At 43.4% G+C, this 12,706-nt stretch overlaps 1 protein-coding gene across 1 annotated transcript in view; it reads left to right on the top strand.

Moving 5' to 3' along the window:
* LOC144599146 (F-box only protein 36-like) overlaps positions 1-12,389 on the top strand; it is a 46,760-nt gene extending 34,371 nt beyond the window's left edge. Inside the window, exons 3-4 of the mRNA XM_078409881.1 lie at positions 2,575-2,747; positions 11,373-12,389. Coding sequence (XP_078266007.1) covers positions 2,575-2,747; positions 11,373-11,585 — 386 coding nt within the window. The 3' untranslated portion in view covers positions 11,586-12,389. The remainder of the gene's footprint in view (positions 1-2,574; positions 2,748-11,372) is intronic.
* The last annotated feature ends 317 nt before the right edge of the window (positions 12,390-12,706 follow it).

Here is a 12,706-nt window from a genome sequence, read left to right as displayed (position 1 = left end):
CAGACACCGAATGGTCAGTCCTCAGCAGAGGCCTTACCTTTGTTCCCCTCCGCCCCCACATCAACAAGTTCAGGGTCCGCCATGACGTGGAGCTCTTCTTCCGCCGCCTCCGCCTCCGAGCCTTTTTCCATGGTAAGGAGTCCCGACCCCCCACTGATTACCCCTCCCGTCTCCAATGGACCCCCTCCTCTTGGACCCCCCCGTGTGGCCAACTACCCTCACTAGAACTTTTTATCTCAAACTGCCGGCGTGACATCAGCCGCCTCAAATTCTCCACTTCCCTGACTAACTCCAACCTCTCCCCTCCTGAACGTGCAGCCCTCCACTCACTCCGCAACAACCCGGACTTAATCATTAAACCCGCTGACAAGGGAGGGGCTGTGATAGTCTGGCGTGCTGACCTCTACCGGACCGAGGCCAGACGACAACTATCAGACACCTCTTCCTACCTATCCCTGGACCATGACCCCACCGATAAATACCAGACCTTTAACAGCAGCACCATCACTGACCTCATCATCTCCGGCGATCTACCCCCCCAGAGCCTCCAATCTCATAGTTCCCCAGCCCCGCACGGCCCGATTCTACCTCCTACCCAAAATCCACAAACACAACTGTCCCGGCAGACCCATTGTCTCTGCCTGCTCATGCCCCACCGAACTTATCTCTACCTACCTCGACTCCATCCTATCCCCCCTGGTTAAATCCCTCCCCACCTACGTCCAAGACACCTCACACGCTCTCCATCTCCTGGATAACTTCCGGTTCCCAGGCCCCCACTCCCTCAGCTTCACCATGGATGTCCAGTCACTCTACACTTCCATCCCCCACAAGGATGGTCTCGAAGCCCTCCGTTTCTTCCTCGACCGTAGAACCAGCCAATCCCCATCGACCAACACTCTCCTCCGCCTAGCAGAGCTGGGTCTTACCCTCAACAACTTCTCCTTTGACTCCTCCCACTTCCTCCAAACCAGAGGCGTAGCTATGGGCACTCGCATGGGCCCTAGCTACGCCTGCCTCTTTGTCGGGTACGTCGAACAATCCCTGTTCCAGACGTACACTGGCCCCATCCCCGAACTCTACCTCCGCTACATCGACGACTGCATTGGTGCTACCTCTTGCACCCATGCAGAACTCACTGACTTCATACACTTCACCTCCAATTTCCATCCTGCCCTTAATCCTTTCCAATTTCCATCCTGGACTATCTCTGACATCTCCCTCCCGTTTCTGGACCTCACCATCTCCATCACAGGAGACAGACTAGTGACGGACATTTACTACAAACCCACCGACTCGCACAGCTATCTGGACTACACTTCTTCCCACCCGGTCCCCTGCAAAAAGTTTATCCCCTACTCCCAATTCCTCCGTCTACGCCGCATCTGCGTCCGGGATGAGGTGTTTCACACTAGGGCTTCCCAGATGTCCTCGTTCTTCAGAAAACGGGGCTTCCCCTCCTCCATTATAGATGAGGCTCTCACTAGGGTCTCTTCTACATCCCGCAGCTCCGCTCTTGCTCCCCCTCCCCCCATTCGTAACAAGGACAGGATCCCCCTCGTTCTCACCTTCCACCCCAACAGCCAGCGGATCCAACATATCATTCACCAACATTTCCGTCACCTACAACGGGACCCCACCACTGGCCATATCTTCCCATCCCCTCCCCTCTCTGCATTCCCCAGAGACCGTTCCCTCCGTAACTCCCTGGTCCACTCGTCCCTTGCTACCCTGGTCCACTCGTCCCAAACCACCCCAACCCCGGGCACTTTCCCCTGCAACCGCACGAGATGCAACACCTGTCCCTTTACCTCCCCCCTCAACTCCATCAAAGGACCCAAACAGTCTTTCCAGGTGAGACAGAGGTTCACCTGCACCTCCTCCAACCTCATCTATTGCATCCGCTGCTCTAGATGTCAACTTATTTATATCGGCGAAACCAAGCACAGGCTCGGCGTTCGCTTCGCTGAACACCTGCGCTCGGTCCGCATTAACAAAACTGATCTCCCAGCACTTTAACTCCCATTCCCAGTCTGACCTCTCTGTCATGGGCCTCCTCCAGTGCCATAGTGAGGCCCGCTGGAAATTGGAGGAGCAGCACCTCATATTTCGCCTGGGCAGTTTGCAGCCCGGTGGTATGAACGTCGACTTCTCCAACTTCAGATAGCTCCTCTGTCCCTCCCTTCCCCTCCTCCTTCCCAGATCTCCCTCTATCTTCCTGTCTCCACCTATATCCTTCCTTTGTCCCGCCCCCCTGACATCAGTCTGATGAAGGGTCTCGACCCGAAACGTCACCCATTCCTTCTCTCCCGAGATGCTGCCTGACCTGCTGAGTTACTCCAGCATTTTGTGAATAAATCGATCATCAATATGGTTTGTTTGTAGAAAATGAAAACTGAAATCATTACTAATTCAGGCAGCTTGATGTTGATGTTCTACCTATGGTATGCACAACAGTCACAAATTAATTGTACATTGTGATCCTTGCACTGGACTTCACAAACTATTAGATTCAACTCCTTGATTATTAGGGTAAAACTTTCTAAATAACTTTCTTGTGTGTTTAAATTTTAGTTCATGTTTCTGTAATTTTTGGCAATGGCATCCTCGAGTATGTCTGTAGGCTGTGTCAGCAGGAGTTTGATTACCTCGAACGTCTTCCTAAAGACCTGCTTCTTAATATAATTGTACGTTTGGAGCTTGAGGACATCGCGAGACTTTCCCAAGCATCCAAAATGCTTAAAACGGTGAGCTGATTTTCAATATTAGATTGTTAATATTTGAAAAATTAGAACTATTTATATTTACCTCGTGTCATGTTTTGGGTATAATACCGGCAGAAAGGCAAATCATTGAAAATAGTTACTCAAGCCTATTTCGCTATGAATCTAAATTTAGTTGGAGGTTGGGGATTCTCAAATTAGTGTATGGGTTACAAGCATGCAGACTACATACACAAACAGTATATTACTGTACTTGCTGTCAATCACCATGGAATCCTTTGTAGAGAAAATAAAAAAGTACGTTTTTTTTAGAAAATGCCTTCATCAGTTTGGCTGTATAACAATTTAAGAAACAGAAGCTGGTCATTTCCCCTTATGGTCTGTTTTGCCATTCAATCAGATAGTGGTTGTTTTTTTACTTTAGTACCACCCTGCACTAACTAGCTATTCCTTAATTCCCACAATCTAAAAAGTTTTTTTAGATTAACGGAATCGAGGAATAGCTGGAGTTATTTTAAAGGCACTAAGGGACTGAGTCTCCAAAGACCCAAAAGATTCACTATCCTCTGGAAGAAGAACTTGTTCTTTATCTATTTTCTATGGGGCTCACCCCTCATTTAGAGATTGGAGCCCTTGTTTTTAAATGCACCAGCCAGGGGAAATATCAACAGCCACATGAAACGTGACGAGGCATGTAGGATTTTGTGTTTCAATCAGATCATTTTTTTCTTTCAAAGTCGAGTTTCCTTCATCTCTTCTCGTGACAAACCCATCATTATCTGTAATCCATCTGTAAAGCATTTTGCTGCATTCCCTCCATCACATATATCTTTAGTGATAATGTGTCTGTCTGACAAAACTGGCTGCAGGGAAATGAGTGAGGGAATTGGATTGTTCTTGAGAGCCATTGAAAAGAATATCCATTGAAAAGAGCATCCATCTTCTATGCTGTCAAGAGATGCTGAGGCACATACAGTGCTTTCAGAAAGTATTCAAACCCCTTCACTTTTTCCACATTTTGTTACATTACAGCCTAATTTTAAAATGAATTAAATTCATTTTTTATAATCATCAATCTACACACAATACCCCATAATAAAAAAGTGAAAACAGGTGGTTAGAAATTTTTGCAAACTAATTTAAAAGAAATAACTGAAATATCACATTTACATTAGTATTCAGACCCTCCCTTTATTGAGTACTTTGTTGAGGCACCTTTGGCAGTGATTACAGCCTCAAGTCTTCTTGGGTATGACGCTATAAGCTTGGCACACCTGTATTTGGGTAATTTCTCCCATTCTTCTCTGCAGATTCTCTCAAGCTCTGTCAGGTTGGATGGGGAGCGTCGATGCACAGCTATTTTCAGGTCCCTCCAGAGATGTTCGATTGAGTTCAGGTCTGGGCTCTGGCTGGGCCACTCAAGGACATTCACAGACTTGTCACAAAGCCACTCCTGCATTGTTTTGGCTGTGTGCTTAGGGTCGTTGTCCGGTTGGAAGGTGAACATCCACCCCAGTCTGAGGTCCAGAACACTCTGGAGCAGGTTTTCATCAAGGATCTCTCTGTATTTTGCTCCGTTCATCTTTCCCTCGATCCAGACTAGTCTCCCAGTTCCTGCTGCTGAGAAACATCCCCACAGCATGATGCTGCCACCACCAAGCTTCACCGAAGGTATGGTATTGGCCAGGTGATGAGCGGTGATGCTTGGCATTCAGACCAAAGAGTTCAATCTAGGTTTCATCAGACCTATCTACAGAGAATCTTGTTTTTCATGGTGTGAGAATCCTTTAGGTGTCTTTTGGCAAACTCCAAGCAGACTGTCATGTGCCTTTTACTGAGGAATGGCTTCCGTCTGGTCACTCTACCATAAAGGCCTGATTGGTGGAGTGCTGCAGATATAATTGTCCTTCTAGAAGGTTCTCCCATCTTCACAGAGGAACTCTGCAGCTCTGTCAGAGTGACCATCGGATTCTTGGTCACCTCCCTGACCAAGGAGGCCCTTCTCCAATTGTTCAGTTTGGCCGGGCGGCCAGCTCTATGAAGAGTCCTGGTGGTTCCAAAGTTTTTTAATTTAAGAGTGACGGAGGCCTCTGTGCTCTTCAGGACCTGCAATGCTGCAGAAATTGTTTTATATCCTTCCCCAGATCTGTGTCTCGACACAATCCTATCTTGGAGGTCAACGGACAATTCCTTTGACTTCTTGGCTTGGTTTTTGCTCTGACATGCACTGTCAACTGTGGGACCTTATATAGAGAGGTGTGTGCCTTTCCAAATCATGCCCAATCAATTTAATATACCTCTGGTGGAATCCAATCAAGTTGTAGAAACATCTCAAGGATAATCAATGGAAACAGGATGAACCTAAGCTCAATTTTGAGTGTCATAGCAAAGAGTCTGAACACTTATGTAAATGTGATATTTCAGTTATTTCTTTTTAATTACTTTACAAAAATTTCTAAACACCTGTTTTCGCTTTTTTATTGTGGGGTATTGTGTGTAGATTGGTGATAAATAAAGGAATTAAATCCATTTTAAAATAAGGCTGTAACATAACAAAATGTGGAAAAAGTGAAGGGGTCTGAATACTTTCTGAATGCACTGTAGCTTACATGCATTTAAAGGAATTTGGACGAATGCACAAGGGGGGAAAGTAGAAAGGGGGGAAATAGAAGGAAATGTTAATAGTGTAAGTGAATTAAGTTGGAAATGGGTTAACGTCGGAGCATCAGCTTTGACATTTAGCAAAGATAATAATGCTGTATTCTCTATGCAGTTTTTGTAGAAGAGAGTAAAGATCTGATGCTTTGGGATCCCACTTTCTATCTGCTCATTTAATGTTGTAAAGCAGCAAATAAGCAGAGAATCTTCAGTCTTGTATCTAGATTTGTTTTCCCCAGTATACATGTTCATTTTATGAGCACACAACAAAAAAAATTTGAATGGAGAACAAGCATTGAAAGTGAGCACAATTTTGAGTGCACTATTACTGTCACCAGCAGAGGGGGCTACTGACAGAATGTTGAAACAAAAATAGTTCTGGATCCACATTAATCCATCCAGCCAGCCAAGCAAAAATAGGACCAGCATACTTCAAATCATTGTCAAAGTGATTCAGAGATAAATTGGATGCTTCATATTGTTGATATCTCATCACAATTGCACTAAATATTGTACATCAAAGGCTGGCGTAACTCAATATTGTACAGATCTTAAATGCGCGTAGTATAAAAAATAAAGTGGATGAGCTTGAGGCTCAGTTAGTCATGGGCAAGTATGATGTTGTAGGGATCACTGAGACATGGCTACAAGAGGACCAAGGCTGGGAACTGAATATTCAGGGGTACACAACGTATAGAAAAGACAGACAGGTGGGCAGAGGGGGTGGGGTTGCTCTGATGGTAAGGAATGATATTCATTCCCTTGCAAGGGGTGACATAGAATCAGGAGATGTTGAATCAGTATGGATAGAAATGAGAAATTGTAAGGGTAAAAAGACCCTAATGGGAGTTATCTATAGGCCCCCAAACAGTAGCCTCGACATAGGGTGCAAGTTGAATCAGGAGATAAAATTGGCGTGTCAAAAATGTAATGCTACGGTGGTTATGGGAGATTTCAACATGCAGGTAGACTGGGAAAATCAGGTTGGAAATGGACCCCAGGAAAGAGAGTTTGTAGAGTGCCTTCGAGATGGATTCTTAGAACAGCTTGTACTGGAGCCTACCAGGGAGAAGGCAATTCTGGATTTAGTGTTGTGTAATGATCCTGATCTGATAAAGGGGACTAGAGGTAAAAGCGCCATTAGGAGGCAGTGATCACAACATGATAAGTTTTACTCTGCAAATGGAAAGGCAGAAGGGAAAATCGGAAGTGTCGGTATTACAGTATAGCAAAGGGGATTACAGAGGCATGAGGCGGGAGCTGGCCAAAATTGATTGGAAGGAGGCCCTAGCAGGGAAGACGGTAGAACAGCAATGGCAGGTATTCCTGGGAATAATGCAGAGGTTGCAGGATCAATTTATTCCAAAGAGGTGGAAAGACTCTAAGGGGAGTAAGAGACACCTGTGGCTGACAAGGGAAGTCAGGGACAGCATAAAAATTAAGGAGAGGAAGTATAACATAGCAAAGAAGAGTGGGAAGACAGAGGATTGGGACTCTTTTAAAGAGCAACAAAAGTTAACTAAAAAGGCAATACGGGGAGAAAAGATGAGGTACGAGGGTAAACTAGCCAATAATATAAAGGAGGATAGCAAAAGTTTTTTTAGGTACGTGAAGAGGAAAAAAATAGTCAAGGCAAATGTGGGTCCCTTGAAGACAGAAGCAGGGGAATTTATTATGGGGAACAAGAAAATGGCAGACGAGTTAAACCGTTACTTTGGATCTGTCTTCACTGAGGAAGATACACACAATCTCCCAAATGTTCTAGGGGCCGGAGAAACTAGGGTGATGGAGGAACTGAAGGAAATTCACATTAGGCAGGAAATGGTTTTGGGTAGACTGATGGGACTGAAGGCTGATAAATCCCCAGGGCCTGATGGTCTGAATCCCAGAGTACTTAAGGAGGTGGCTCTAGAAATAGTGGAAGCATTGGAGATCATTTTTCAATGTTCTATAGATTCAGGATCAGTTCCTGTGGATTGGAGGATAGCAAATGTTATCCCACTTTTTAAGAAAGGAGGGAGAGAGAAAACGGGTAATTATAGACCAGTTAGTTTGACATCAGTGGTGGGGAAGATGCTGGAGTCAATTATAAAAGACGAAATTGCTGAGCATTTGGATAGCAGTAACGGGATCATTCCGAGTCAGCATGGATTTACGAAGGGGAAATCATGCTTGACAAATCTACTGGAATTTTTTGAGGATGTAACTAGGAAAATTGACAAGGGAGAGTCAGTGGATGTGGTGTACCTCGACTTTCAGAAATCCTTCGACAAGGTCCCACATAGGAGATTAGTGGGCAAAATTAGGGCACATGGTATTGGGGGTAGGGTACTGACATGGATAGAAAATTGGTTGACAGACAGAAAGCAAAGAGTGGGGATAAATGGGTCCCTTTCGGAATGGCAGGCAGTGACCAGTGGGGTACCGCAAGGTTCGGTGCTGGGACCCCAGCTATTTACGATATACATTAATGACTTAGACGAAGGGATTAAAAATACCATTAGCAAATTTGCAGATGATACTAAGTTGGGGGGTAGTGTGAATTGTGAGGAAGATGCAATAAGGCTGCAGGGTGACTTGGACAGGTTGTGTGAGTGGGCGGATACATGGCAGATGCAGTTTAATGTAGATAAGTGTGAGGTTATTCACTTTGGAAGTAAGAATAGAAAGGCAGATTATTATCTGAATGGTGTCAAGTTAGGAGGAGGGGGAGTTCAACGAGATCTGGGTGTCCTAGTGCATCAGTCAATGAAAGGAAGCATGCAGGTACAGCAGGCAGTGAAGAAAGCCAATGGAATGTTGGCCTTCGTAACAAGAGGAGTTGAGTATAGGAGCAAAGAGGTCCTTCTACAGTTGTACCGGGCCCTGGTGAGACCGCACCTGGAGTACTGTGTGCAGTTTTGGTCTCCAAATTTGAGGAAGGATATTCTTGCTATGGAGGGCGTGCAGCGTAGGTTCACTAGGTTAATTCCCGGAATGGCGGGACTGTCGTATGTTGAAAGGCTGGAGCGATTGGGCTTGTATACACTGGAATTTAGAAGGATGAGGGGGGATCTTATTGAAACATATAAGATAATTAGGGGATTGGACACATTAGAGGCAGATAACATGTTCCCAATGTTGGGGGAGTCCAGAACAAGGGGCCACAGTTTAAGAATAAGGGGTAGGCCATTTAGAACGGAGATGAGGAAGAACTTTTTCAGTCAGTGGGTGGTGAAGGTGTGGAATTCTCTGCCTCAGAAGGCAGTGGAGGCCAGTTCGTTGGATGCTTTCAAGAGAGAGCTGGATAGAGCTCTTAAGGATAGCGGAGTGAGGGGGTATGGGGAGAAGGCAGGAACGGGGTACTGATTGAGAGTGATCAGCCATGATCGCATTGAATGGCGGTGCTGGCTCGAAGGGCTGAATGGCCTACTCCTGCACCTATTGTCTATTGTCTATTGAGTCATTCAATTCCACCTGTTTCTGTGTATTTGCCTCAGAAAATATATATTCTTCCTTTTGAAATGGCATTGACACATTTCCTTTTGGGGTTTTTTTCTGCAAATTAGGATACAGATAGTTTTCAAACTTTCCCCAACACCTCCAAAAGTATGAGCAAATTGACTGTGATGATTTGCCTTTATTTTATTTTCTTTTTCATGTTTTCTTCATTGTGCACATGTCTCTCGGCTTCCCTGGCACCCCCATGACAGAGCACAATTGCAGTTCAGCATGACTCCAAACCCTGATCCTCCTTGGTCTGTTCATAAACATAACATGAATTTAATTTTACCCCGTCTGTAAAAATGATTTGAGGAGATTAGTGAAGAAAACATTTCGTATCTTTTTGTAATTTATGCCAAGGTATTTGGAGGAAAACTGTAGAGAGGATGGGGGGGAGATACAGATACCTGACTACAAGTGCAATCTAGATTACATATTTGGATGTGGCTCTTTGATTTGTGTAGGAGGAGACTGCCAATGCTGGTTTACGCCAAAGATAGACACAAAATATGCCCACTGAGTTACGCCAGCATTTTGTGTCTATACCATGGTTTGATTTGCTGGCTGGTTTACTGTCCACTGCAAAGTAGATTTTGGGCAGTTTTCCAAGGCAGTTTCACGCTGCAGCTATATCCAGAGCTAGTGCTAATACTCTTTTGCATTCCCTGAAACTCACTCCAATTCATCCCAAGTTGGCTTAATTATCAACGCACGGGAAGTCAGGAGTGGATCAAGATCTTGGCATGCTCAACTCGACTCTTCACTCTCGGTTCCTCACTTTATACCTGTTGTAGTATCCTGTATGTATAAAATGGGTCAAATGTTTACCAATAGACACAAAAAGCTGGAGTGACTCAGCAGGACAGGCAGCATCTCTGGAGAGAAGGAATAGATGACATTTTGGGTCTCGACCTGAAACGTCACCCATTCCTTCTATCCAGAGATGCTGCCTGTTCCGTTGAGTTACTCCAGCTTTTTGTGTCTATCTTTGGTTTAAACCAGCATCTACAGTTCCTTCTTACACAAATGTTTACCAATGGTAGATTGAAGGCAGTTAGGGATATGCACAAATATGTCGAAAGAATTCAGAGAAGAAATTTTGGGAGATTACATGGCTGGAGGAAGATGCAAAGATGGAGGAAAAAGCCCATAGAAGGATCTGAGAGCAATGTAATTTTAAATCATTGGATGAATTGTTTTTATTGCTCAAAAGTCTTGTTGCTCACCAATATCTGGGAGTATTTGGGCAAGTACAACTCAAAAGGCCTTGAAGCATTAATGAACTCATGCAATAATGTAAATGGCAATCAACATTTTAGCTAGTCTCTGACTAGCCATTCCTTGTTCAGGTTTCAGCTCCGTTTCAGATCGTTCGATCAGCTGAGAAGGTTGTTGACTGCAACCCTCCCCCCCCCATTGACGAACTGTACACTGCAAGGGCCAGGAAGCGAGTGGGCAAGATCATCTCTGACCCCTCTCACCCTGGCTACAAAATCTTTGAAGCACTTCCCTCTGGAAGGCGACTCTAGACATTCAAAGCAGCCACAGCCAGACATAAAAACAGCTTTTTTCCAAGAGTAGTACTTCTACTCAATAACCAAAGTCTGTAGTCTCTTTTTTGCTCGGGTTTATTTTCATCGACATGTTTAGACCGTAATGTTGTATCCTTATTGTTTTGATGTGGTTATGCTTTATTCTTAATTGTTAACGGTATGTTTGTGTTGTCATTTGTGAGCGGAGCACCAAGGCACATTCCTTGTATATGCACATACTTGGCCAATAAACTTATTCATTCATTCATTCATGACCATCTTATGCTAAGTACATAGTAAACCGATTTTAACTTTGGATCTCAGTTAGACCACTTGAAAGGGTCTTTAGTATTTGGATTAACTGATAGAAGTAATTTATTTTCTCATATCTCCTAATTGTTCTAAACATTTTCTTGCAACATAAATATTAAAGGGACGATAAGCGTTGCATTCATTCAGCTTCCATGGTACAAGAAATATCTAAATCAATCTTAGAGTCATACAGCATGGAAACAGGCCCTTTGTCCCAACTCGTCCATGCTGACAAAGATGCCCCATCTAAGCTAGTTCTATTTGCCCACCTCTAAAACCTTTCTATCGATGTACCTGTCCAAGTGTCTTTTAAATGTTGTTATTGTACCTGCCACCTCTGGCAGCACATTCCATATACTCACCACCATCCAAATGAAATAGTTGCCCCTCATCTGCCTATTAAATCTTTCCCCTCTTTCCTTAAAGCTATGTCCTCTTGTTCTTGATTCCCCTACCCTGGGTAAAATAATCTATGTATTCAGCTCCTTTCATGCCAAATAATTTTTTTTCCAATTGCTGATTTCTGGCTTGACTTCTTTGAGTGAAATAAAATGGCTTGGTTGTGCTAAAAGTATACAGCAGGATAAATTAGAGGAGCAAAATGTGTTTCAATATTAAAACCAAATGTTTTGTGGTTAAACAGATTGTTCTGCTTTCCCTGCAGGTATGCAATTCTGATAAACTTTGGGAACATATTGTTTTGAGATATTGTGATACCATAACCTCTGAGATGCAAGCATTGGCTTTCGATGTTGGTTGGAAGGAGATCTTCTTCACCAACAAACTTCAGCTGCAAAAACAAATCCACCGAAGACGGCAAATAGTTGAGGATAATGCCAATGACGTGCCTGATCAAGACCATGCGTTGCAGACTTAAAACTGCAAACAAAGTTGGTGCATACATTAGAAAATTGTTTGTTGCATTGTCATTTATGTTTCCATTTAACCTGCTCAAATAGTACACAGAGTGCCTTAATGCTTCATCTTATGGACAAAATTATTTAGTAAGCCATTCTGTATTTATTACATATTGTTGCTTTTTTTTTAGAAAGTTTGATTTGGCTAGAAATCAGGCAATGCAAGATTTGTGGTTCTTTCAGTGGTATGAGCCTAATCCATGAAATGGCCAGCAAAATGTTACCACTTGCCATTGTGGGTAAGACGAAAGCAGAGATGTCCTTCACTCATTCCTGAAGTAGGAATTAATACCTTTTCACGGAGACCTCGCTTGTGGTCTAGCTCAAGTTTCGTTTTACCCTGAGGAAAATTTTAAAAGTCCACAACGAGACCAATCTTAATGAAACTCTTAAAACTTAATGAAACTCTTAAAACTTGATCCCATTTGTTCCCCCATCCAACCCTCCACTGTCCTAAGAATCTCTGCTCCAAAGTTGTGACCAGTGCTCTTTTGCCCAGCCTCCTTCATTTATTTATCACCTTTCTCCATTCTCCATCGGTCTGTCCATTTTTCTAATCTGGTTCTTTAGCCCCTAGATCTCCAACCTATGCTGTGCCATGGTTTATTGCCAAATGCTGATATATATTTTTTAATTCTTCCTCTGCCCCCACTATTATGCACTCGCTCTGACATGACAATTGTGACTCCATATTAGGAGATTGGAGATACTTTTATATATTTTATTAAATCCTAATTGTACATCCACTATTCCATCCAGTGATACTAGATGAATGACTTTAAGCAACTTCAGTTGGTGAGATGTAAATAGTTACTGCTTAATAAACATTCTTATTTACCTTAGAAAAATGTGGCTTTGGAACATTATTATTGAGTGTTTGTTCTTAAGTAATTGTCCTGTTGTTGGGCTTTGTTTTTTAGTCTCTCCGTTAATCTCGATCCCACTATTACCAGTTCAAATAGACTACTATCATACATTATATATCACAAGTAATAATGTGTCCTGGATTAATGAATAATTCTTGCAGGCAAACTTAAAACGTTGTCATTTCTCAGTTAGAAGGTGGATGATGTGATTAGTT

The sequence above is a fragment of the Rhinoraja longicauda genome, chromosome 13 (assembly GCF_053455715.1).
Source record: "Rhinoraja longicauda isolate Sanriku21f chromosome 13, sRhiLon1.1, whole genome shotgun sequence".
NCBI classification, from domain to species: Eukaryota; Metazoa; Chordata; class Chondrichthyes; order Rajiformes; family Arhynchobatidae; genus Rhinoraja; species Rhinoraja longicauda.
This window is presented reverse-complemented; position numbering and strand designations above follow the sequence as displayed.